The following is a 26,881-nucleotide window of genomic DNA, read 5'->3' as shown; positions in this document are numbered from 1 at the left end:
AGGTGTTCATCTAACCTCCTCTTAAAAACCCCCAGGGTAGGAGCCAGGACCACCTCTCTTGGAAGTTGGTTCCAGATCCTAGCCGCCCTGACTATGAACTAGTGCTTCCTGATATCTAGCCTAAACCTTCCCTCTGCCAGCTTGTGACCATTATTCCTGGTCACTCCTGGCAGTGCATGGGGGAACAGTGACTCCCCCAATGCCTGCTGGTCCCCCCTGACTAGTTTATAACAGGCCACAAGATCCCCCCTCAGCCTTCTCTTTTGGAGGCTGAACAGGTTCAGGTCCCGTAGCCTCTCCCCATAGGGCCTGCCCTGCTGTCCCCTGATCATGCGAGTGGCCCTCCTCTGGACCCTCTCGATGCTGACCACATCCCTCTTGAAGTGCGGCGCCCAGAACTGGATGCAGTACTCCAGTTGCGGCCTGACCAGTGCCACATACAGGGGGAGGATCACCTCTTCGGACCTGCTTGAGATGCATCTGTGGATGCATGACAAGGTATGATTGGCCTTCCTGACTCCCTCCCCACACTGCCAGCCCATGTTCATCTTGGAATCAGTTATGACTCCAAGATCCTTTTCTGCCTCCATGCTGACAAGAGGGGAGTTCCCCAACCTGTAGGTATGGTGCCGGTTATTCCTCCCCAGGTGCATCACCTTGCACTTGTCTGTGTTGAATCCCATCCTAATTCACATCCGCCCACCCTTGTAGCCTGCCTAGGTCTGATTGAAGCCTGATGCTACCTTCTAGTGTGCCCACATCTCCCCACATCTTAGTGTCATCAGCAAATTTGAACAGGGTGCTTTTTACCCCCTCATCCAAGTTGCTGATGAAGATGTTGAACAGTGTGGGCCCAAGGACCGAGCCCTGGGGGACCCCACTGCCCACATCCCTCCAGGCCGAAAATGACCCATCCACCACCACCCTCTGGGTGCGGCCCTCCAGCCAGCTGGCAACCCAATTGACTGTGTGGGTGTCTACACCACAGCCCCCCAGTTTCTTAATGAGAACAGGGTGAGAGACAGTGACTAATGCCTTCCAGAAGTCCAGGAAGACTATGTCCACTGCTACCCCTGCATCTAATGATCTGGTAACCTGATCATAGAAGGCCACCAGGTTGGTATGACAGGACCTGCCACTGATGAACCCATGTAGGTTTCCCCTAAGCATGCAGTCCCCAGCTGGCCCCTCATGGATGTGTGCCAGCATCATTTTCTCAAACAGCTTGCACAGGATCGAGGTAAGACTGACTGGCCTATAGTTTCCTGGGTCCTCCTTCCTCCCCTTTTTGAAGATTGGAACCACGTTGGCCCTCTTCCAGTCCTCTGGGACCACACCAGAGCACCACGAGTGCTCATAGAGCCGTGCCAGAGGTCCTGCAATGACCTCGGCCAATTCCTTAAGGACTCTAGGGTGGAGATCATCCAGTCCAGCTGACTTAAACACATCCAGCCCCTCCAGAAGCCCCCTAACTAGTTCCACGCTAACCTTGGCCCAGGTGTGCCTCCCCTGGGGCCCGAAGGGGGCCCAGCAGGGAGGTGACTGTTCTGGTCCCTACTTAGGAAGACAGAAGCAAAGAAATCGTTAAACATGTTAGCTTTGTCATCTGGTGTGACGACCAAATTCCCCAACGTGTCCTGCAAGGGCCCCACGTTACCCAGGACCTTCTTTTTGCCCCCTATGTATTTAAAAAAGGACTTCTTGTTGTCCTTAATCTGAGAAGCTAGTCCTAATTCCATCTTTGCCTTGTTGGCTCAGGCAATCTGCAGTTGTGGAGCTCTGCCTAGCTTGCAGGGCTCCATGGCTAGGCTGCTTCAGCCCCTAAAGGAGCAGGCACATCTTAGTGCCCTGTGACAGTGTTAACCTTGTGTGTATTAACCTATGCACCAGATCTAGAAACATTTTAATACCATTAACAACCTCTCTCTTCTTTTCAACCAGTTAACCAACAGACCTTTGATCCAGGTTCAGATTTTCTTGTCACAAGGTTTAAACAGGAATTAAATCAAAAGACTTAATTCCTGCCACTGTTTCTAGATAGACAGACTGTTGTACTCAGCTGGAATTCCCTTGATTTCAATAGGTTGCTGCATTAGTCTAGGGGTCCATCTGAATTTGGTAAGTTATAATAAAGAATTAAAGGCTCATAGCCTTAGATTCTCCATTTCCTCATTTTTGTCTTCCCTGTCTCCACAAACCTCACCAACATTATTTTTAGTTTTAATTAAAACTTTACCATGTAACTGCTTCACCATTGTGTATCTGTTAAGATGTGGCATGACCATTTTATTAGTTGCCTATTACAGGGGTATTGTTAATTCTCAGTAACTATTTTTACAGGCCTCAATGAATAGTATTTTGCAGTGAAGTAGAATATTTCATGCATTATTTATCAGGAAACAGGCAAGTCATAATTTAGTGATTTGGAATTTTTTTTTTTAAAAAAATACTTAGATTCTGTAGCTTGCAAGATTCTTGTACTGTTAAAATGCAGTTGCTGTATTTGACTCATGGACTTGTGTTTAATCCATCACCATATTTCTTCTGCTTTGAACAACCCACAGCTATTTATCCATGGTGAAAAAATGTCTTGGGGGTAGATTCTGTCTTCTTTCACATCAGTGGGGTCCCATGAGGTATATAACACGGCAGCATAGGTCCTCATGCGCTTACAGGGCAATTAGCCAGACTCTGATTTCTATTAAAGGATGTAAATCCCAGTTAAGAATGTGGTCATTTCAGATAGCTGCAGCAGTGTCAGCTCTTGTGTTTTCATTACATGTCTCACAATACTTGGTACATTTTTTAAAGGCTCAACTCCTGGATTTATATAAATAAAGTGATAATCTCAGTTCTCAATTTGATAAAAAGTTAAGTATTTAGCCATTATGCTTGAAGAGTAAAAATATCAAAATGTAACACAAGGGAAAAAGCCCAAGAGGGATTTAGCAGCTAAAACCCAAACTAGGCAGATTTTTAAGTGCAAGTCCAAAATTCCAAACTAAAACATCCCCCACGGGACCCAGAAGCTAGGCAGAACTGTGCCTAAAGTTCCATGTGTGACTTGATCCATTAGGCCTGCTCAGAGTACCCTTAATAAACTGAAAGAGTAGGACACCACACAACATGCGGCTGCATTTGCTTTGCTTTACTATGAAAATGAAGACAGAGGTGGTACCCACTTGTCTTTGACTATAGCCTAGTGACTAGAGCACTCAGTAGGAAAGGTAGATGAGCCTGAGGAAGTGCAAACCAATCTTTCTCACTTCCCAGGAGTCTACTCTCACTCCTAGGCTATCAGCTAGCCTGGGGTGGGGTCACTCGGAATCTCTCCCCCTCCCCAAAGGCATGCCTCAATACAGAAACAAATGCAGGATCCATGAGACCAGGAAGAAAAAGCACAAGAAGGAGCATGGCTGTAGCCTACTGATTAGACTGTTTATGTAGGAGATCCCTGGGTTCTGGTTTTTCTTCTCAAGACTGTTTCTGTTTATCCAATAACTGTTCAATACAAAAAGCATGTACAGTCCTGACAGCAAGGACTGAACCTTGAATTCCTTCATCTCTGGGCCATGCCACTAAGCTATTACAGGCAGTCCTCAGACTTACGATGCAATTTATTCCTGAAAAATCTGTCTTAAGTCGAAACACTAACCCAGAACCAATTTTCCCATAGGAAACAATGTTATAAATGGGAGATTAGTTCCTGAACCAAGACCCGATACCCTATTTTCACCAAAAATAACCCAGGATTTTGTAGTTGATCAATTACAGATGAGTAATATAGCTACATTAATGTATTTATATTGTAAATAGCAATCATATTGATTTGGAAGGACTTCTTTGAGGTGACTCTGCTGGACTTTGAAGAGCTCTTGGCTGGAGTCTTCTCAGGAGTCTTGGCTGCAGGTTTTTCTGGAGTCTTGACTGCTTTCTTAAACAAAAAGTGTCCAAGGAAGTTTGGACAGATGCTCTCCAGGGAGACAGGCGATGCAGCAAACTTGTTTGCTGGTGTGGCGTCCCATTGTATAGTCAAAACTGACATCAGAAAGTTGAAATGGTGTCAATTTATAAACATTGCAAGTGCGAAACACTATAACTTGAAACATTGTAAGTGGAGGACTGCCTGTATATAAAAAGGAGTCACTGCCTCTTTTCCCTCTTCCTCGTCCCACTGTAATTTAAAAGATGACAACGAGCCCTGCTCTGTTCTTTCAAAGATAGCATGTAGCCTCTTACTGTGAGGAGAGGACTCCAGGTTCTGAATCTCAAGTGGCTGGAGATACCTGCCCACAGCCCTGTGAGAAGTGTAGGAGTTTAAACACATCCATCTGCTTAACCTTTGCTATTGTCAGACTATAATTGACTTCCCACTCAGCATGCAGGATTTTAGATTCCACACGAAGTGGAATTGCCTTCCTGCAATGCCTAGTGAGTGGCTAATAGTCAAATGTGGTACAGGGACACAAGAAGTGCCTTGGGAACCAAAGCATCTAACAAGGCCCAGCTGGGCTAAGCATCTAAAGATAGATTCTGCAGAACCTGATCATAATAATCCAATCCTTATGTTTTAGCTCCTATTGGCTATGAAGACTAGGGAGTCAGCGAGTGAATCAGAATAATCCCACTATATTATTTTTGTACAATATTATAATTTTGAGGACACGACGTGTTATTTTAAAAAATTTTTGACATATGATGACGACTTGGGGCCCAGTTCTTGAGGGTTTATTTGAAAGGATTTGAACTGGTTTCCAGATTTCTGTGAACAGAGGACTTCCAAAACCAGTTCAACACAGCTGATTTTCAAATCATTTTACAGTAATAGAAAAAACGAAAGATCATGAATCAGGGAAAAACTGGATATGGTTCTGCTGTTGTTTAATGAGTAACTCCATTTCACTTAGCATAGTTCAGAAGTGTGACATGAATTAAAAATAGAACCAAGCTACCATTTTAAAAGACTTTTCTACTGCACTGTGAGCCTGTTCTTCAAGTTTCTGTACTGGGCTCATCACCACAGTACTTAAGTACCTTCATTAAATACTTAGCAAGGCTTTAAACCTTTCTGATTTGTAAATAATCAACAATATCATTTTTAGTTATTTTATTCTAATCAGGAAAATAAATAGCATTTGGTAAATAAACTTCAGAATATATGACCAACAATTGTTGGGTTTGGGTTTGAAAAAACACATATTCAATATAGTATTGAGATTTTCAACATTTTGCTTTTGAAAGGGCTGTCACTCAGTATTCAATTCTTATGATATGGTCTACTTGTTTATTTTCCATTGCTTAACATTGTTTTCCTTACTGTAAGAATATCTTTAAGGCTAATTAGCATTGTAAGAGGAACTCCTAATTAGTCAGTTAGCAGTTTGTGTGAGTGATTCAAGGATTGTATGTATTAGCATAATGTGCCCTCTCCCCCGCAAAAAAAGAAGAAAGGGAAAAAAAAGAAAAGTGAAATTCTGAGACCAGTGATTAAATAGATGCTCAGAGTTAGACATCTTGGCACTCAAGGAAAAAGAGCCAATTCAAGGTGATACATTCAGGATGTTGCAGTGCTGACTGCATACATATAAAGTACTTGCTTTATTGTGAATTCAGCTCATTCACATTTCAGCAATTAGGTTTCTGAGCACAGTTTTCCAAATGGCTGCTGAAATTTGCCTCCCAGAGAAGCTGAATTATAATGCAAGTTTGTCTGAATAACTCATAGACTAACTTGCAATCTGCAACAATTAAGTGATTAAGGAAACTGAAAGAAGCAAGACCTGACATATATATGTATACATCTGTTCAGAGAACCTGGAAATTTTACCCAATGTTATCAAATTGAAACACTCTGGTCCAGTCCATTGACTTTTGTCTCATATAGAAAAAATATCCTCACTACATGAGAGCAAGCTGGTTAAGAAGGTCAGGCAAAACTGTAGTGCAACAGAGCTCTAGGCAGGAACATGTGGTAGGAAATCCTCTATGATCCCCCCCGGCTGTAACAGGAATGGCAGTCTCTTGTACATTAATCCCAGTCTTGGGGACACAGCATTACATTACAGGCAGCTGGGACAGCAACCAAGAAACCTACTTCTTACACATAGAGTCCCCTTTGTCTCATTGCACTACTAAGACTGTGGGAAAATTGAAATGGTGCCTTTTTTAAAGTTCATTGTCTAGCTACCCTAGAGGCCCTGCATATAAGGTTTGCATCCACTGTGCAACTTATATCTGAAAGTTGTTGCAGTGGAAAGATACTCTCTGTGCTGGAACTAATGTGGCTTCTATTTTTTTCAACTGCCTTCCACACTCACTTTTTATAGGTTGAAAGCAAGAGAGAAAGTGTGTAAATATGGTGTGTCAAATAGTAAAAAAAAGGACATGTATTCCATATGTATTGATAATTACAGCTGATAAAATTATCATCTCAACAGGGACCAAAATCTCTTTTTTTCTAAGTGTAGAAATAAAGTGTGTGGAAAAACATTGCCATCCTGCAGCATACATAGAAAATTTAACAGCTTAACCATATTATTGCCCTTCTTTCTCCTTGTGTTGTGCTATTATTCCATGTGTTAAAACTGAATTTAGACCATAAGCATCTTGATGCAGAAACCATGTTTTCCTGTAAGGAACCTAACAAATGTTGGTTGCAATATAAATAAATAGAGAAATATTTGATAGCATTGTGTCCCAAATCAATGTACAGTATTCTGACTCATTTAATTAACACCCTTAAATGAGTGATTGTGCTATGTTTTTTACAGGATTGATTTCACACCATAATTCTTTGTGTACCATTGTCTTGTATAATGAAAACTTCTAAGTACTACTTCCTTTGTTTGTTTAAGTCTAGTTTAATAAACCCAGATGCTTGAAGAAAGGTACACTGATGCTTGTTTTCATATGGCTTCCATATGAATATATTCTGGTTTTGATACTCTGGTATAATTCTTGTTATAGCCCATACAAGCTAACTTCTACGTTAAGAGGAGGCTTTAACAAAATTATCCTCTCTATAGAAACACTGCTCTGATTCATTTGTAGCATAAGGATTTTTATTTTCCATGCAAAGCGCTTTCTCTTTTTCAGATCAGGACCAGTGCCAAAAAATAATTCCTTTCCCTGAGAATAACCCTTAAGTTCAAGATGGTAGGAGGTGGCAGAATTTTCATCCACCATTTCATTTTTGGCTACCCTTTCTGCGGAGTTCCTATGCAGTCTCTCTCACACACAAACATCATCACAAGACAGTCACTGATAGAGCTATACATTACCCCATGAGGTTATGTGGTCTTTTGAACTCTGTTGGTGGTTTGAGTGAAAAAGAGTGCATTTATTGCAGTTATTTTCCAGGAAACTAACATGCCATGTCTAAGGCGCCCATAGAGGAACGTTCCTTAATTATAAAATTAAGCTGATGTTCCCCTGTGAAGTAGATAGAATTGAGCGGGATTACTTTTAAAAGGATTGCTCTGATCTGCTTTGGAGGCAGTTTCATTTTGCAACTCTGATAACAAGCAAGTGGGCAGATTATGAAAATATGGTATCAGGACTGTACATAACTATTGAATATATATTCCATATGAGGCCATGTCTTAAATATCTCTCAGATTTAAGGCACTATGGATAATTTAGGGTAATTATTAAAATATTTCACTTTTGTAATGTTTCAGTAAAAAATATAGAAAGAGAGGACATTAAGTACTGAGTATAATTACATTACGTAAAGAAACTGAGAAATAATAGAAGATGGCTCTGATAGAAAACAGAGAAGGAGTCTTTTTTTTTTTCCACATAGGAGAAAATACTGGTAGCATCATCTGGTCTTTGAAAAAATATCCATCAGAAAGACAATTCAATTAGTGCTGCCAAAGAAACTAAATATATTCATGGATGTAAGTTCTAATTAGATTCTGAGAATAAAAGTACATATTAATTCATTTATAAGTTGCTTACATATTATTCAGTCCTTTGGGCAAGATTCCTGTAAACTCCTATTTTTGTCAGTTTAAATAAAAAAAAAAAAAATCAACTAATGAGAATTGTAAAACCAAAAGAACTTGTTATTAAATTTGATCTAAAAATGTCATACTTATGAGTCAAAAGTCAGACTTAATCAGTGCATCTGGAGAACACAATCCAGTATTTTCAACTATCATGCCTGGGTAAGTAAAGGCTGAGGGGTACAGATTTGCACCCATGAAGTACCTTACCTGCACAATGATAAGCACATTTCTGCATTCCTTTACCTCCCCTCTTATGACTGCATACACCAGGTGGTCACCTGCTGCCCCACACTGGAACCGATTAGAAGAATCAAACAATTGCACCCTATACTACACAGAGATCAGACCTCTAGAGAATATTTCTAGCCCTTCCATACCTGGCTTTCAAACAACACCTTAACTTTGTCCAAGTCATCAGAAGCAAATCCCAACTGTTCAACAGCTATCAAATGGGATGTAGTGTTGCCTTAACCATAGAGACAAAACCTGTCAACAAATCTCTACTGTTACAACAATCAACACGCATCAGAATCCAAGGACATGCCTTTCCCAAAATGTGATATACCTAATACTAATGCCCTCATGGTAACCACATGGATGAAACTAGACAGAAATGACACACCAGAATGAATTCTCACAGGAAAAACATAAAGGACAGAGACACACAAACACCAGTAAGAACACATTTTTCACAAAACCACTCTCATTCTGATCTCGCTATCTTCATGCTCAAGGGAAATTTACAAAGGACATTTAAAGAATGAGTTTACAAATAAAAAACCATAAGTAAGCTGACTGATACTAAAAACAAAGGATTGAACATAGAAATTCTTCTTTCATACTACATGTGATAATGACCCTTCTCCATTTTGACAGGTCTTAATTCCCCATTACTCAAGCTTGTTTTCTTTTGTTAATTGTTTGGCTGCTACCCCTGAGAATCCCTCTCTTCTTCACCTTCTTCAATTTCACAGTCCTGCACACTTTTTTGTAAATCGTAGTTGTGTCTGCTTCTTCCCTCAGATCTGATGAAGAATGCTTTGCAGTTCAAAAGCTTGTCTAATTTTATCACAACTATACAGTTGGTCTAATAAAGATATCACCCATAAAAATCCTTGCCTTTAGCAAGCAACATTTTCATGAATTAATTGTTTTGCCTTTTAGGGCTTGAATCTTCTCTGCCTTTACCTAATGGAGTTATTTGCATCTGTTCAAAGCGAGGCCCAAAATAGAGATGTGTGATTTGTTGCCTATTTTGAATTCACTTTGCACACAGAGAACTGACCACACAGAGTGCAAAGGCATGTGAAATCAGACCCTTTTACTCTTGAAAATTTGAACAAACCTTCTTCTTTCGGAGATACTGTGTACAAAATAAAATGTTATTACAAGCTTTTTTCTTTCTTTCTTTTTGTATGTCACCCTCTCTTTGGCCAAGAATTTCAAGAACTTATTTTGTTAAGTGTAGGTGAGGTCCATTAAACATGAAAGATCAAATTCTTCTCCCAAGCATGATGTTAGTAACAATGCCTGGCTATAGTAGGATTTCCCCCATTAACTACTCATCTGCCTATGGCACATTAACTTGTAAGCAGTTTAGTCCTCTGTTGGATTTGGACTTTACTGACTCTAGAATAAACTTATTTTCCTAGGCTGTTTTTATGTAGGAGAATTGCTTGGGAAAGGTTATAGGGTGGAATGTTCTTGGTGTCACAAATAAGTTTGGAAGAATGTTGCCTGTGATTTTTTTGATTTGCATGTAGAATTTAAGTAGGTTTTGGAGCAACTGGAAATAAATTTGAATAAATTAACATGAGCCTCAAATTCCCTCCCTCTATTTGGAAAAAGTATAATCCTATTGCACAGTGTGTTTTGAATAGAATGACAGGGGTGACTGTCCTGCTTTCCTTTCAAAGGGTCTGTGCAGTTGTCTCTAGGTATAAATGCTGGATGGAACCAACAGGTTAAATCAAAGAAGTTGAAAGGAGTTTGTTTGAGAGGGGTTTGTTTTTTTTTTTTACCTTGGATTTACTCAAACCAAATGTTTGAGTAAAGTCCTGTATAAGCCTTCGTCAAAACAAGGGTACAAGCATTCAAGAAATTTGGTAACACACATACAGCCATGATATAGATATTAAAACACATATCCCATTATTAACATTAAGAAGTATTTAAAGAATCCCTAAGTTTTTAAAACGTTTAGGTGTACGCAGCCTTTCACTCTAGACCCATTCTGTAGTGAGCATACAGCTCTTCCCACCATTTCTAAGCACGAGATGGTGTATGAACCACACTGGGGAGGGTGCAGCTAGCCAAGGACCCCTTTTTTACTTCCTGCTTGACTCTGGTTTTGGTTAGGTTGATGACTGCTGGCCTTGGGCTTGGTCCTGCACCCCTGAAGGCAAGAGGAGTTTTGCCCATTGATTGGAATGGGAACATGAGTAGGATCTGAAGGCAAAATTTTTAATGTATGCATGCATGTCTAAAGACACAGGTGGACATTTTCAAAAGCAACTCAGAGCCTAACTCCTCGTTATTCAGCTTTCAGCTAGGGCTCTTCTGAAAAGCCTGTTAGATTTTTTTCCGTCTTTAGGTGCCTAAATGCCTGGAAAAATCTGGCCCTTAGTTTTTAGGATTGTAATACAAACCCCAGCTGTTTCTCTCATAAAATCCTGCAGTGGATGGAGAAGAGTAGGTACTTTCAGAGTCTTTTCTTGGCAATATGGGGAGTTGTTCTCCCCAGGGTGTGTCTCCCATCCACAGGTGGTGGGTGTCTCATACACAATGCTCAAATGATGCTACTATTAATGCCATTGGGCATTTATACATGTGCTCTGGGAGCGGGACAGGAGCACTTTAATTAGAGCGGCTCTGAGAGCCACTCGAATTAAAGTGCCCGGAGCATCTTGGGGTATCAGTGTCCCTGCACTCCAAAATGAAAGCCGGGGTGCCTAATCTAAAGCTCATCGAACAAGCTTTAGATAAAGCTCCCCCCACCACCATTGTGAAGCTCAGGGATGCTGATACACGATGCAGGAGGCTGCTGGAGTGCCATAACTATCATTAGGGCTGTGAGAAATGACACCGTTCCATTTTACCTTGAGTTTCAATGGTTCGACGTAACAGTGTTTTGTCTTGAATTTCACTTAGAGTCGAAACAGCTGTTCCATTCCATCAAAACATAAGGGCTGTTTCAACACTGTTTTAAGTTTCGCTGGGGATAGGGAGTCAGACCAGCTGAGCTGACTTGCCATCCCCAGTGCTACATCCTGCCCAGGGCAAGAGGCAGCCCAGCTGGGCTGCTTCCTGGTCCTCTGCACTAGATTGCTCTGGAGGCAGGGGGAAGCCCAGCTGGGTTACCTCCTTCCCCCTACCAGATCTTGCGCTGGGGCTGACTTCCCATCTCCAGCCTATGTTTGGCTTCTGAAACATTTTGACCAGCCTCACTTTGTTTCAAGGCTATTTCAAGGGCCTTTTTTTGGTTTTGATTTTGCTGTTTCGATCTCAAAATTGGTCGAAACAGTGTTGAAATGAAACAGCCAGTGAAATTTCGCACAACCCTAATTGCCATGCTCCAGCAGACATGCTTAATCTAGTCTGCTCTGACACGCTGGATTTCCAGCACATCAGAGCAACCTCCCTGATTGTGTGTAGGCACCCATTATTGTTACCTCAAGGCTACAGCAACCCTGAGCTTCAGCATCTCATGTCACTCCCTCTTATGCATGCTGTACCTATTCCCCCAGCCAGAAGATAGCCCTAGTAGGGTCAAGCAGTCAGCTTTAGTACTTGCCTGGAAGAGACACTTCAGGCTCCAGGTGTTCTGTTATGCAATTATTTGCTTTGTCAAGTTTCTACACAAATTTAAGAACATAAGAGTGCTAAATCTTTTTCAATTATCATTATTTTGCTGGTCTCAAATTAATAGTGCAGGGACTTTGTAGTTCCATACAGGTGCAGAAGGATTTTGGCACATTTAACGTGACCTTAGGAGGAGCTGAGAATTGTGCAGTTAGTTGCATGTTGTTGTACCAGTGCTGAAACATAATGCCTTGAAACAAAACAGGGGATTTTTTTCCATATCAGGTAAAGCTTCTGGAAGAGTAAAAACAGCCCTCCCCCCCCCCCCCAAACACTTAAAAGTTTGGTCATCATTTTTACAATATCAGTTTTTGGAAGTTAAAAATGAGGATGTTGGCGACCGCTGATGTTGGCAACCGGCATGGACAGCTAGAGACCCTCTGGGTAAAAATTCTTGGGGAATTCGGCACAGGGGACACAACGGTGGGAGTCTACTATAGACCTCCACTCAAAGTCCGGAGCTTGACCAGGAGTTCGCCCGGGAACTGACTGAGGCCACTTGCTCCAGGACCTTGGTTGTCATGGGTGACTTCAATTACCCAGACATCTCGTGGGAAGATCACTCAGCTAAATCTGAGCGGGCGCAAAGCTTTCTCTCGTGCGTGGATGACCTCTACCTGACTCAAGAAGTCTATGGGTCAACGAGAGGCAAAGCGCTGCTTGACCTGGTACTGGCTACGGGGGACAACCTAATCGGTGACCTAGTGATTGATGGGAAGTTGGGTGACAGCGACCACGAGCTGATCACCTTCACCATCCACCGTAAAGCTGGCAAGTCAGTCAGCAACACAGAAGTCTTTGACTTCAGAAAAGCTGACTTTGACAAGCTCAAGAGGCTAGTCGGTCAGGCCCTCAGGGACCATGACCCCAGGGAGATGGGAGTTCAAGAAGAGTGGTTGCTTCTCAAGGAAGTGATCCTCAGTGCACAAGCTAAATCTATTCCAACATGGAGGAAAGGCAGCAAGAAGGCACAGCAGCCCCCCTGGCTCTCCAGAGACCTAGCGGACCTACTGTGGCTAAAAAGGAAAGCCTACAAAGGATGGAGGATGGGATTCACCTCCACGGAGGATTACTCCGCGCTGGTCCGGTCCTGCAGGGAGCAAACCAGGAAAGCCAAGGCTGCAACTGAACTCCAACTAGCTTCAGGCATCAAGGACAACAAAAAGTCCTTTTTCAGATATGTGGGGAGCCGGAGGAAAAGCAAGGGCAATGTTGGACCCCTGCTAAACCAGATGGGGCAACTGACAACTGACGCTCAGGAAAAAGCCAACCTATTAAATAGGTACTTTGCATCAGTCTTTCATCAGTCCTATGGGATGCCCATGCCTGCTATGGGACAGGGAAATCTGGGTGAGGGGGATCCCCTACCCTCCATCAATGCTGACCTTGTGAAAGAACACCTTGAGAAGCTGGATACCTTCAAGTCAGCTGGCCCTGACAATCTGTACCCCAGGGTACTCAAGGAGCTGGCGAGCGTCATAGCCCAGCCCCTGGCACGGATCTTTGAAAACTCCTGGCACTCTGGTGTAGTGCCCGAAGACTGGAAGAAGGCCAATGTGGTGCCGATCTTCAAGAAAGGGAGGAGAGTGGATCTGGCTAACTACAGGCCCATTAGCCTGACTTCTATCCTGGGGAAGATCTTAGAAAAGTTTATTAAGGAGGCCATCCTTGAGGGACTGGCCCAGGCTAACATTCTAAGGGACAGCCAGCACGGGTTTGTTGCGAGTAGGTCTTGTTTGACCAATCTCATTTCTTTCTATGACCAGGTGACCTATCACCTGGACAAGGGAGAAGAGATTGATGTCATATATCTTGACTTCAAAAAAGCTTTTGATTTGGTATCCCATGATCACCTCTTGGCCAAACTGCCCGGTTGTGGCCTTGGCTCCACCACTATCCCCTGGCTGGGAAATTGGCTTCGTGGTTGGACCCAGAGGGTTGTGATTGATGGCAGTCACTCATCGTGGTGCCCTGTGACCAGTGGGGTCCCTCAAGGCTCTGTCCTGGGACCCATACTGTTCAACATCTTCATTAATGATGTGGACATTGGAGTTAGGAGTGGACTGGCCAAGTTCGCCGATGACACCAAACTTTGGGGCAAAGCATCCACGCCAGAAGATAGGCGGGTGATCCAGGCTGACCTGGACAAGCTCAGCAAATGGGCAGATGAGAACCTCATGGTGTTTAACACCAAAAAATGCAAGGTTCTCCACCTTGGGAGGAAAAACCTGCAGCACCCTTATAGGCTCGGCAGTGCTACGTTGGTTAGCACTACAGAAGAAAAAGACTTGGGGGTCATCATTGACCACAAGATGAACATGAGCCTCCAATGCGATGCTGCGGCTAGTAAAGCGACCAAAATGCTGGCTTGCATCCATAGATGCTTCTCGAGCAAATCCCGGGACGTCATTCTCCCCTTGTACTCGGCCTTGGTGAGGCCGCAGCTGGAGTACTGCGTCCAGTTTTGGGCTCCACAATTCAAAAAGGATGTGGAGAAGCTTGAGAGAGTCCAGAGGAGAGCCACGCACATGATCAGAGGTCAGGAAAACAGATCTTACAATGACAGGCTGAGAGCCACGGGACTCTTTAGCCTGGAAAAGCGCAGGCTCAGGGGTGATCTGATGGCCACCTATAAGTTTATCAGGGGTGACCACCAGGATCTGGGGGAACGTCTGTTCACCAGAGCGCCCCAAGGGATGACGAGGTCGAACGGTCACAAACTCCTGCAAGACCGTTTCAGGCTGGACATAAGGAAGAACTTCTTTACTGTCCGAGCTCCCAAGGTCTGGAACAGTCTGCCAGCGGAGGTGGTTCAAGCACCTACATTGAACACCTTCAAGACTAAATTGGATGCTTATCTTGCTGGGATCCTATGACCCCAGCTGACTTCCTGCCCTTTGGGCAGGGGGCTGGACTCGATGATCTCCCGAGGTCCCTTCCAGCCCTAACGTCTATGAAATCTATGAAATCTATGAAATGCTTAAAAGTAGATGTTCAAATCTTTGGTTGTCTTCTTCCCTGCCCCCTAATCTGCCACCTATCCCAAAATATGATGGTTTCAATAACATTAGAGACCACGTTCTACCCTTCCCTAAGATCTTGTGCTAGGAAAGCAGAAAGTTGTCATGTCCTTAATTTCCAACAGATTCTATGACATGCATGAAAAACATGTAAGGAGCCTGCAACCCTAGTTAAGGGCTAGTTTGAATTTGGCTGATGTTAAGGGCATGTCTACCCCACAGTTCATAGCTGTGATTGTAGTGTAGTGCAGACAAAGCTAGGATAATTAAATAGTTACTGAGTATAGCTAGAAGTCCAGCTGTGGCAGCAAAGATCAATTTGAGCTGCCAAACCCAACCCAGGGATTTACTTAAATTCTTGGGTGGGTTTTAGAGTCAACCTGGAGTTTTATGGTGCTGATCCTGATAAACCTTAAAAATCAACATAACTATTTAAATGCCTACTCTCCTCTGAATAGACCACCACTTCTTCAGAATTAAATGATGATGTTACATCATTGACAACTCCCCGCTAGCACCCATTGACTTTACGGAGCACATAGAGAAGGGAAGAAGTGGGAAAACCCACTAAAATGGCCAAAATCTCTCTTAGAGGGAAGAAAACTGAGCCCGAGTCATTGCTACCACCTGTCTCTGACCCTTTAGCTGCCTACTTTACTTTACTGAACTTCTTAGGAGAGCTCTACAGCCTTACATAAGAGGAGAAGACCTAGAGAGTATAACAGAAGTTCTCGTCTTCGGTGGGCAGCTGTTTCTGTAATAATCTGTCTGTTGTGAAATAATACCCAGAGAGCAAAAAGTTATTTAATGGAGCTCTCTGGGGCTCAGACAACCATATTATTTGCTGCTTATGCTGGTTATGAAGCTGCACATACCAGAGGGGATGATGTGGAAATTCACTAGCCTTGAAGCCACTTCTCAAGTATACAGATTCAGACTAGAAATAAAACACAAATACCTAACAGCAAGGACAATTAGCCACTGAACAGTGTATCACAGGAAGTAGTGAATTATCCATTACTAGCTATTTTTAAATCAACTGGAGGTAGCTATTCCTAAACAATGAACCCTAGTTCAAGCAGCAAATGAGTTCAGGGATGCCTGATGGCCTGTTTTATGTGGGAGGCTAATTTAGATGATCACAGTGGTCCCTTCTGGCATTACAGTCTAGGAAAAATACTCGTTACGTGAAAGTCATGATGTAGCACTTAGTCCTGACCAGACCAGACCCACTATGAATTCAGGTCTGTTTTCTTAAATTCCAAGTGAGTCTTAAACAGAAGTTTGCAGACATGGAAGATCTGTTGTTTGAATCCATTGCTCTTATAGTTATTCCAGGCATAACAATTTAGTATTTATTAATCCAAGGAGCATCTCTGCATAGTAAGGCAAGTTTGTAACTTCCCTAGGAAATGGGGATATTCATGTAAAGGAAAGAGTTTTACTGCTTCATTGCAACACACTTTGGCAAGATATGGACCGTTTCAAACAAGGAATGGGAGGATGGGACTGTGTGACTGTCACGGATGGCCCCGCAAGCGGCCGTGAGCTCGCGAGCGCCCCCTTGCCGTGCCAATTAGGGTGGTCTGACACCCTCTACTCGCCCGCCACGTCTTTGCTGTTGAGGTTCAGAATGGGAGGCTGCCTACTTACACCTAACAGCACCTTGATGGTATCACCTCCGTTCCAAAGTGGGGGTACTCTCGCCCCAGCCTTATGGGCAAATGCGTGCCTCCAAAACCTCCCCTTTAGCACGCCCCAAGCCTCGCAGCTGTCCCGGGGGACGTTGTCTGGTCCCCTGCCCCTTGGGTGCTCTCCCTCTGGCACCCTGGGCTCGTCACCCACCTGGCACCCCTGGGCCGGGCTCTCACCCACCGGCCTATTACTGACGCCCTTGGGTCTCCCTAGCTCCTCTCACCCCTCTCGGGGTCTCCGCCGCGTCCTCTGCACTTGCGGATCTCCTGTGTTTGGGGCTCAGGTGGCCGTAGCCGTGCCTGGCCCCCTTGACCCTTTCCCGGGTCGTTTCTGCTCTGCGCCCTCTCCGGGCCTCGCCCTCTCCGGGCCTGTACCGCGCTCGCCGCGCCGCGCCCTCTCCGCGCCGCGCCCTCTCCGGGGCCTGTACCGCGCTCGCCGCGCCGCGCCCTCTCCGGGGCCTGTACCGCGCTCGCCGCGCCGCGCCCTCTCCGGGGCCTGTACCGCGCTCGCCGCGCCGCGCCCTCTCCGGGGCCTGTACCGCGCTCGCCGCGCCGCGCCCTCTCCGGGGCCTGTACCGCGCTCGCCGCGCCGCGCCCTCTCCGGGGCCTGTACCGCGCTCGCCGCGCCGCGCCCTCTCCGGGGCCTGTACCGCGCTCGCCGCGCCGCGCCCTCTCCGGGGCCTGTACCGCGCTCGCCGCGCCGCGCCCTCTCCGGGGCCTGTACCGCGCTCGCCGCGCCGCGCCCTCTCCGGGGCCTGTACCGCGCTCGCCGCGCCGCGCCCTCTCCGGGGCCTGTACCGCGCTCGCCGCGCCGCGCCCTCTCTTGGGGCCTGTACCGCGCTCGCCGCGCCGCGCCCTCTCTTGGGGCCTCGCCCACTCTGGGGCCTGTACCGCGCTCTCGGCGCTGCACGCCTCCCGCGCTCGGGGCTCAGGTGGCCTTAACCGTGCCTGGCCCCCTTGACCCTTTCCGGGGTCTTTTGCCCCACTGGGCAAAGTGCCGTCCTTACGGGCCGGGGTCCAACCCCGTGCTCCGTGCCACTCCGGCACAAACAGTTGTGCCCCCCTGGCACTGTGCCCCTACTGGGCACCCGGAGCCCCCAAACTGCTGGGGAGCCCCGCTGAGGCCTCCTCACTCCCCTACAGCCTCACCCGGTCCTCCGGTTAACCATAACTCAAGCCAAGCCCGAACGGCTGTAACAAAACCAACAAAGAGCCTACCCGCTCGTAAAGCCAACTCTCAGCCCCTCTCGGGCTCCCAGCCCTACCTCTTATCAGGGTGCTCTCATCCCTAGCATCATCGCAGCCGGTCAGTAGGATAAGGCTGCAACCCCCGACTCTGGCCGCTCAGCTCAGCCACAGAGCTCCTGCTCCTGTGGCATCCAGAAGGGTACTGCTAGCTAGGCTTTGGCCTAGCTGTCTATAAGGGCCTGGCCCTGCCCCCTCCTGGCCACCTGACCTGCCTGGTTGCCCTAGCAACCCCCATCTGTGTTGCTCCAGGGTGCTTCAGCAGCGCTATTCCTCCTGCTAGTAGCAGGCACCCTGGTGCCCTGTTACACCTCTCCCCTTCCTGGGGCATCTCCTTAGGAGCGGGGTGCGGGAGTGCCCCGCGACAGTGACAATGAAGAACTTTAAGGCAGCAGAAAGAAACTGTGCAGTATATTCCCTTTATATTCAGGGCAGAAGGAAATAGAAATTATTTTCTAAGAAAGGATAACCCACATCAGCTGTGTTATACTAAGGAGTTCCTTACAGCTTGTTCTTCTACCTAGATGACAGTGAAGTCCTATCCAATATTTCACAATTTCAGCTGTGTGAGTGTCTGACAGCACTTTTGCAGAGTCTCACTCCTGTGAGAAGTCAGGGCATTTGTTCACCACATATTTGCATAGTTTGTATGAGTAATAGTATACTCTTTGGGCCTAGTGGAAGTATATCAGAATAATCCTAAATGTGCCCTTGCTTCTACTGCACAGAATAGGGTTGCCTTGCTTTGATCACCAATATGCTAAGGCTTCCAGCATGATGAAACAAACTCTAAAAGGGGAAAAAAAAACATATAGAAGATTTATTTTTCTATACTATAAGATACTAGACAGAACACTGTGGATCCAATAGAGTGTTATTTTCACTGTGAAATAACCAGGCAATTAATGCCCCAGTTAATGGCTATTAAGACTTGACATTCAATACAGCAACTAGGATTCATTTAAGGCTTAGCCTGAGATTCGCACTGAAGGTTTAACAGTAGCATAAAAATGGTGAACATTATCTTTTGAGCTAAAATGAATGCCAGTATTTGAAAAAAATGTACATCAAATTTCTAATAAGTTCAGGTAAATCAAAGCAATCACCCTCTTTATTTTTAATTTTTTTAAGTGCAGACTTTTTGAAATATTGCATCTCTTTACAAGGCTATTTTTTACATCTCATTTAGTGTTTGGGTGATGCAAGTACATTAGCAATCTACTGAACCACTTGCAAATGCTAGAGGGAGAATGCTGAAGGGAAATAGAGATGGAAATGCTGGGAGCTACTTAGAATTAAATTCAGTGACTTTGAGCTAGGTATACAAAGAGATTGAGGGTATGTGTACAGTGCACAGTTCAGAGTTATGTTGAGAAGGCTGCTGTCAGAGGAAGAGAGGCAGCATTCTGTAATTCTGAAACCAATTCAAGAATAAGGCTTAACTGAAAAATTAAGCTCTCTAATTTGGCCTTCTATGCTACAAAAATACTAACTTGGGTCATTTCAGCCTGAAGACATACACATGTGTGTTGAGGGAGAAGAGTAGAATGGAACAAACTGATTCCATCTCTGACTACAAGATTTGAGGCCCCTACTTATCCTTCTACTCGTCTTCCATCCTATTTTTTTTATTGTTGATCAATTTCTTTAGCTCAGATAAATTGTGAGCTCTGATGCCTTGGCAATCCTTTTCTTTATAAAATGGAAAAAACATGCCATAAGAATATACGTACACTCACGATGCCATAGACAGTTTCTGACCACTATAAACACAGAACAATTATGACAAGACTTGTGAACAAGATGGACGGAGATGATCAAGAAGTGGGTAATGGAATGAATAACTTTTTACCTCTAAGTTCAACTATTCCTACAGTAAGGGTAGGAATTCTCTGAAATGTCTATGCAACAGCAAGTTTGGTGATCTGTGTCTAGTTGTTAGTGATCTTTCATGTTGGGCACATGCTTTCTGTTATTTTCCGCTTGAAAAAGTTTAAAAAAAATAATCAGCCAGCATTTTTACAAGAACTGCCCTTTTTATATGGAAAAAAAGTGTGTGTCAATAATTTTAAGAAGGAAAGAGGCAATTTTTTTCCATAAAATATCCCAAAAATCACCAACACCTTTAGAAATATTTTAAAAATATAAGCCAGTTCTGTCCTCAGTTACATTGACAATTACTATTGAAGTCCAATTACTATTAGAAGTCCTTTGGTGCAAATAGTGATATATTTCCCTTTTTGAAGTGCTTACAATTTACTGGAGAAATATTTGGGTAGGGAGTAGAGAGAAAGAAAGGGAAACATAACTGATACCCCCTGATATTCACTTATTTCTTTACAACACTGGAACAGTACTTCCTATTCTTTACTGAACAAATCAGACTAACAGCCACTCTCTCAGGAGTACTTCCATTACATTAAAAGCAGTAGAGCAAGTTATATCTGCAGTTAAATGCTATGTAACCTTTCTGTTCCTTAGTACCTCTGAAATGGTACCAGAATTCTTGAATGGAACAAGCAGTGAGTAATCTTGTCTATTAGCTACCCTGATTGTCATGTACAAAACAGGAACACTTAAAAACATATGACTGCTTGTTCTTTGGACATAACATTTATACACATTTTATGCACATCTCTGAACACCAGATATTTCAGCTAAAGAAATCCCTTCATTTCCTCTCTGCCATCCCTCTCCCCCTGCTTCCAGCCATGTCTAGAACAAGGTACACTAGGTCTATGCTATAAAGTTTTGTCAGCACAGCTATGCCCGTTAGAAGAGAGGCATATAACAACATAACTATACTAGCAGCCTCCTTCTTAGAGATACAGTTAATACAAAAAGATCCTTTTGCCAGTATAACTTCAGTCACAAATGGAAAAAGTGTCTCTACTAGCAAGTTTTGCCCAAATAGTTATCCTTGCAATACCTTTGTACAATAGACTAGTCCTTAATCATAGCCATCAGTCAGAGTGCTAAAATCTTGTCAGATAAACACAGAAGATGGTAGCATGGAATTTGTCATCTCCAGTAAGACCAGAGGTCCCTACAGTCCAGTTTCCATTGCTGCAGCCCTCCCTTCTGCCCTGATATCTAATAAACTGGGTTATTTTCTAATTCTTTCCTGAAGATCAGCCTTCTCTTAGCCTCAACGAAATTTTGTGTCAGTGATTTCTACAGATTAATTATGCATTATGTAAAAAATATAGGGCTTTCTTATCAAATGTTAAGTGCCATGACTTCCAATTTCAATTGTGTTATGAAACATGATAAAAGCAACACCTAATTCACATTTCATCCATAGTCCAACTTTTTTGGGGGGGCTCTTACATAGATTATCATGTTGGATATCAAGGAGGGAAAAATCCTTAACTAAACTGGGGACATTACAAAGAAAAAAAAGTAATAGCAGTCAAATATATTTGATTCAATAAGAGATTTACTCAATTAAGGATTTAAGGCTTTGTGTCTCCATATCAATGCTGCTTAGGGATGGGACACAGAGGGTGAAGATGGTAAAGAAGTATAGCAATATATATAGCAATATAAATCTGGAACACACACGTCAATGCAAAGTTGTTCCTCACTGCATATTATCCAGTACTTTCTCGAGGCTGGAGCTCTGAAACACTACATGAGCTATAAAAGCTCCCCTCATGCAGAAGTCTAATGTAAAAGGTTCCACGGCTGACCAGGCAGTAACAAGCATGAGTAACTGGGTCTACTATCCCTTCAGAAAGTCAGCTAATAAGATCATGAAAGCAGAACATTAAGTCACATGAATACCCACACCAAACTGCATACATTTATTTGACAGTCTTATACTTCTGTGTTCAAGGCAATGTCATGGCAAAATAAAATGTTCAAGCCCCATAAGACATTTTTTGAAATCTAGGGTTCTTTCTAGGTACTACACTGTGCAGACAACATGGTTATGAATACGGGGTCCCTGTGGTAAGTAAGGTCATTCCTCCCTCAGCCAGGGAATCATTGCTGAGCACCACAGGACAGCTCCAGGCACTGATAAGCTGAGATCAAGGAGTCTTAGATTTACGTTACTTGTACGTCTCTGTTTTACACCGTAGCAGAACTTGGTCCCTGTGTGTGAGCTATGTTAATCAGTAATCACAAATCACTTTAGGGTAATAGTTCCCTGACAGACAGCTGGGAGTTTTTACATGTTGTCATCATGAACATTACCATACTTGAATTCAGGCAGTCCCATGGGAGAATAAAACACTTTGTGTCCCCATTAATTCAAGACCTAGCTACTTAAACATTTTTTTCAGTTTGCCCTGGCAGGGAAATGCTTGCCAAATAAAGTTCATTGGCATATTGATAATATTTTGATAACTGTGCAGAAAAAATATACACTATTCGGGTGGCATACAGATTATTTTTGCTTTGCTCGTAGGAATACTTATTAGGAAACAAAGGCAACAAATACAGGGAGATATGAACATAGGGCCAGAGCATAAGATTGATTGTTTTCCCATAGCAATCAACCTTGCAGAAATGTTCCAAGTACAAGCAGCTTGGAAATAATATTCACATAAGCACATTTTATTGATGCTCATTCATTTCTACTTTTGTTGAAAAGATAAATACAACATAAGGAATCTGAAACTGTATATTGACCTTTGATTTTGCATACGGTTAAGCTGTTCTCATGAGCTCATATAATTCTGGATTTGTCCTTCACATGCATGTGTCAAAAAATTTGGCTTAAATCGCTTAGAAGTGATGGTAATGCCAAGGCCAGAGCTATGTAAAGTAGTGGGAAATAAATAAAACATATGTTCATCTTTACCCTGGCAGTTCAAGCAGGTTGGCTGATGAGAAACGGGAATGATTTGACAGAAATGAGTACAAGGAACATGTGTGTATGTTGTAAGCTATTTTTAATTGTATTTTAAGAAAACTGAACATTTTTACATGTGGTCTCTATAGAAATCAATGAGATCTTAGATACATAGAAAACTAGGATTAGAAGGGACCTCAGGAGGTCATCTGCTCAAAGTAGGACCATCCGCAAGTATATCATTCAAGTCAGATCATTCCTGTTCTCTAGCCAGAGCTGATGCAGACTTTTTACAGGATAATACAGGATGCAACCTAATTATCTTTATAAAGCCTTCAAAAGGTAGAGCAGGATAAATTTTCATTTATATTTTAATTCTCAGAAATGCTCCAGAGTAATAAATCATCAGACACCAACAGAGCAGCAAATTGTTCTGTTCTGCTTTTTGGCCCCACTTCCACTCTAACACAGCCTGTGTAAATGAAAGCTGCTGCTGGATGTACCTGACATACATTAAGCTGGCCTTTAGTAAGTTTAGCAGCTGGTAATCTTTCTTTGTGCTTCTATAGATAGTTAATTAACCTTGTGCATGTGTATGTACATGCGCAGACGTTCAAGAGGCTTGTATACCAAGGGAAAAAAAAACTCCAAATACTACATATATGGACAGTTGCTCTTTGAGTGCATTTAGATAGAGACACATTGATCTCTTATGATTGTTCTTTATTTGATATGCTCCCTCTTGATCATAGACCTTTCTATAGGTGTAGATAGTTAAATGCATGCTGATCAATGAAAAAAAAAAAAAGGAAGCCATGTAGATAGCAAGCTGATCTCTTTCAAAAGTGTCATTTTTATTCTCATCCAACTAATTGCAAGCTTTACATTCGTCACCCATGTTCATTAAATTGCAGGACAACTGTATAAAAAGGGAGATGTAATTTATATTCTTCACAATATGCAAGCATGGTTTACATAATCTAATCATGAGCCCAAGCTGCTTTGTATACCCATCAGTATAAGTCATACAAATCCAAGCAAGGCATTTAAAGAAATATCTAAACAGAATCAGCAAGAGTAAGATAAATTCGATTTTCTGGAACAGTTCTTGAATTGCACTAACTCCTCGTTGGCATGGTAGACTAGCAGATGCACAGATCACTGACAGAAACTACTTCTCAAATGAAAGTGGGCCAAACCTTCCCTTCCATAAAACTTTTACATTTGAAATAACAGGGGGCTGGATGGATCAGAAACAGGATAGTGAAAGAGTACTTTTATCTGGGTCACTAAATAGTGGGAGCTATTTGACGGCTCTTTGATGGCCTGCATGAAGCGAATTTACTAGTCCCGATAATGTTGTATAGGACAGTTCTTCATTTCACAAAAAATGACCATAACATCTGCTACTGCTGGTAATGTCAGTAGAGATCCCAAGACCTGTATGGCCCTGAAGATGGAGCTACCTTCTGACCTCAGTTAAGGCGAAAAAGACTGCTGGTCTCCATACCTGTTCTGCAGCAACAATGCCCGTCTCCAACACCAACACTCAAAGGCTACACCTCTCAGCAACAAAATACCGAGAGGGAGAGAGTCTTCTTATTTTGAGCCTTTGTTTTCTCTCTCTTCAGCTGGAGACTTTTCTTTAGTTTGTAAAATCAGAATCAAAATTGTTTTTTTGAGATCAGATGAATTCTGGAAATTTGTTTCTGAACCCCATGCGTGGCAAAAACCTGTCCCCTTCTGCTTCAGGGCTGAAAGAGAGGTCTCAGAGAGGAATATGGATGTCTTCACATTAACCAGCCAATTTATTTTTAATATCCTCAAGGAGCCTGCCTCCAAGAAGTGCAAATACCCCATGGCAGAGGGATAAGCTTAGAGAGTTGCTTTCCCTCAGCAAATCTGGACCGCTGCGCTCTGTGTAACGGTGAGCAGAATGCTATGGCAACAGGGCAGGATCCAAGCCTGCCAATATATAAATGTGGCTCTTGCCGCAGGGGGTTCGCTGGCTGGCTGCTTGGCAGCTCTTTACCCTTAGAAGCAGCAGGAGCTAGAGGGAAGCATGCTTAGGGGAAGCGAGAGGGGGCAATGGGACAAGGTGTTCAAAAGAGCAAGTGTATCTATTACGATATCCCTTCCCCCTTCACCAGATCGGGTACTACAGCTATGGATCAGTGGCCTACTTCTCTATTCGCAGCGTGGCTCTATTTTCTCAGGGCAGGAATGAATTTGCAGAGAACAGCAGGGCATTTTTCCTTGCTCCTGTTTCCTTGCTCCTTACCAATTGTGGGCTGTTGCTAGGTATTGTTCAGCTGAGGGATCAGACTGCACAGCAAGGAAATATAGAAAACAGCAAATGGGAAAGGAGTGTATTTTACTTAATGGGACAGACTGGATCTCTTGTTATCAGGATTCAATCCCCAACTCTGCCACAAGATTCCCAGGCAGCCTGGTATATATCAAAAAGCAAAATAAAAAAACCAAAACACAAGAAGTTTCCCTTGCTTTATGCAAGTTTTGTATATGCAAATTCACTCTTATGCAATGAGCCTTTTTATACCAAAAATTCATTATATGTGAGATACATTCACTCTTATGTGATCAGTGTGGTGGAAGCCCACAGTCAGCTGCTTTGTGCAGTGCATTGTGGGACTGATGCACACCCAAATAGTCTCCTGTATGGATCTGTGCTTCTCTCGTTTTGTGAAACATGTATTTCTGTAGTTGCTATCCCCACTATGATAGTGCCCTGTGCTTGTGTGTACTGTCTGCTGTTGGCAAGTACCAAAATCATCTTTTAAAAGTGGTAGAAATGGGTCTGGGGGTCAATACATTCAAGGTCTTGGAACTTATCCCTCCCTATTTGTTACATTGTAAAGTGGGTTCCCTGTATGCAGATTCAAGTGATGCGCCATTTTCCAGGAACACATACAGCATAAAGCAAGGAAAACCTGTACTGTGTGCTTCCTGTGCAAAATTATCTGTTACAGATTAAACCTGCTTATTTTCATTTTTCAAATCTCCCTCTTACATTGTGCTCATTTCCTGCAGCAGTCATTTTACTTTTGGTAGGTGCATGCTATTTCCACTAATGGGAACTCTGTAAATCTGCAGCAAAATAGAGGCCTTAGTACTTCCATGTTTTCAGAGACATCTTCTAATTTTTAAAGCATTGATGTCAGTCTTTGGGTGCCTTGGAAATGCTTCCAAGTAAAAGACTCTCTCAGCAAGTGTATTCTTTTCTATAGTCTTTTTTTTCCACAGAAGGTATAAAACAACAGTTTTTCCTTTCTCCCTTTTTAGGAGCAGCTAAAGGCTTTAGACCATGAAGTAAACGAACTTGTGGACTATATGTTTGGACCTCGAGGTAAGCACAGTTTTTAGAGAAATGCCAAAGCCTCTACTGATATAAAATAATTGATTTTCCAGGGGTAAATAAAAGTTATTTGAATAAACTTCCTCTGCTATATTAGTAGCTACTGAAAAGATCCCCACTAGATGCACCTTGACTGATATGCTCAAAAAGTAACTAGTAGTTCCTTAGCATCTCACTGAAAACACCTTAAAAAGGGGCCTGATTTTGTCAGTGCTGAAAAAGAAGTCCTCATTAGGGAAAAAAAAAAGCCCCACTTAAGCTTTCTCACATTAGGAATTAAAAAAAAACAGACTGTCCCAAAAATCAATATTTATTTCAGGAAAAGTATAGTAGTCATTATATAGTATGGCTAAATACATAAAACAGCATATTCCCCTTTGAAAACCCAATCTGTCGAAGTTTATGTTTAAGTAACATCTTTCGCTCTGGCCCATTCTCTGCCTATTTAGCTATAACTTATTTACACCAAGTCACCTCATTTGTGTATTGCATTGTATCCTCTCCATTTCCTTTGTGGACCACAAACAATACTATTTACACCACATCACAAGCCACTTCTCTACCTATTGCAGTTAGGCATCAACTCAAACCCAGGGTTTCTTTTCCTTCAGCCACCTGGGCTACGCACAGAAATTATACATAAACCAGTACAAGTGATCAGAAACTGATACAAATCTGTAACCCAACAGAAGTTTAGAACATATACGCTGCTTTCAAAGTGACCAAAACCAGTTTAAGATAACCCTGGATGGATATAATATTAGACTTAACTGATTTAGGTTGAATCAATGTATTGAACTTCTGTCCCAGATCCCCCCCAAGGTTCAAGTTAACTTGCAGCCCTCCCCTGGCCCCCAGCATCGTAGCATGCT

At 43.1% G+C, this 26,881-nt stretch overlaps 1 protein-coding gene across 2 annotated transcripts in view; it reads left to right on the top strand.

Moving 5' to 3' along the window:
• ELOVL2 (ELOVL fatty acid elongase 2) overlaps positions 1 to 26,881 on the top strand; it is an 83,266-nt gene that overhangs the window by 17,213 nt on the left and 39,172 nt on the right. For both annotated transcript variants that reach the window (XM_090039195.1, XM_090039194.1), the window contains exon 2: positions 25,937 to 26,000. In XM_090039195.1, the coding sequence (XP_089895321.1) occupies positions 25,985 to 26,000 (16 nt within the window). In that variant the 5' untranslated portion in view covers positions 25,937 to 25,984. The remainder of the gene's footprint in view (positions 1 to 25,936; positions 26,001 to 26,881) is intronic.

This window comes from Crocodylus siamensis, chromosome 3 (assembly GCF_052110815.1).
Source record: "Crocodylus siamensis isolate JL-2025a chromosome 3, ASM5211081v1, whole genome shotgun sequence".
NCBI classification, from domain to species: Eukaryota; Metazoa; Chordata; order Crocodylia; family Crocodylidae; genus Crocodylus; species Crocodylus siamensis.
The sequence above is the reverse complement of the archived record's forward strand: the minus strand, read 5'-3'. Positions and strand labels throughout refer to the sequence as shown.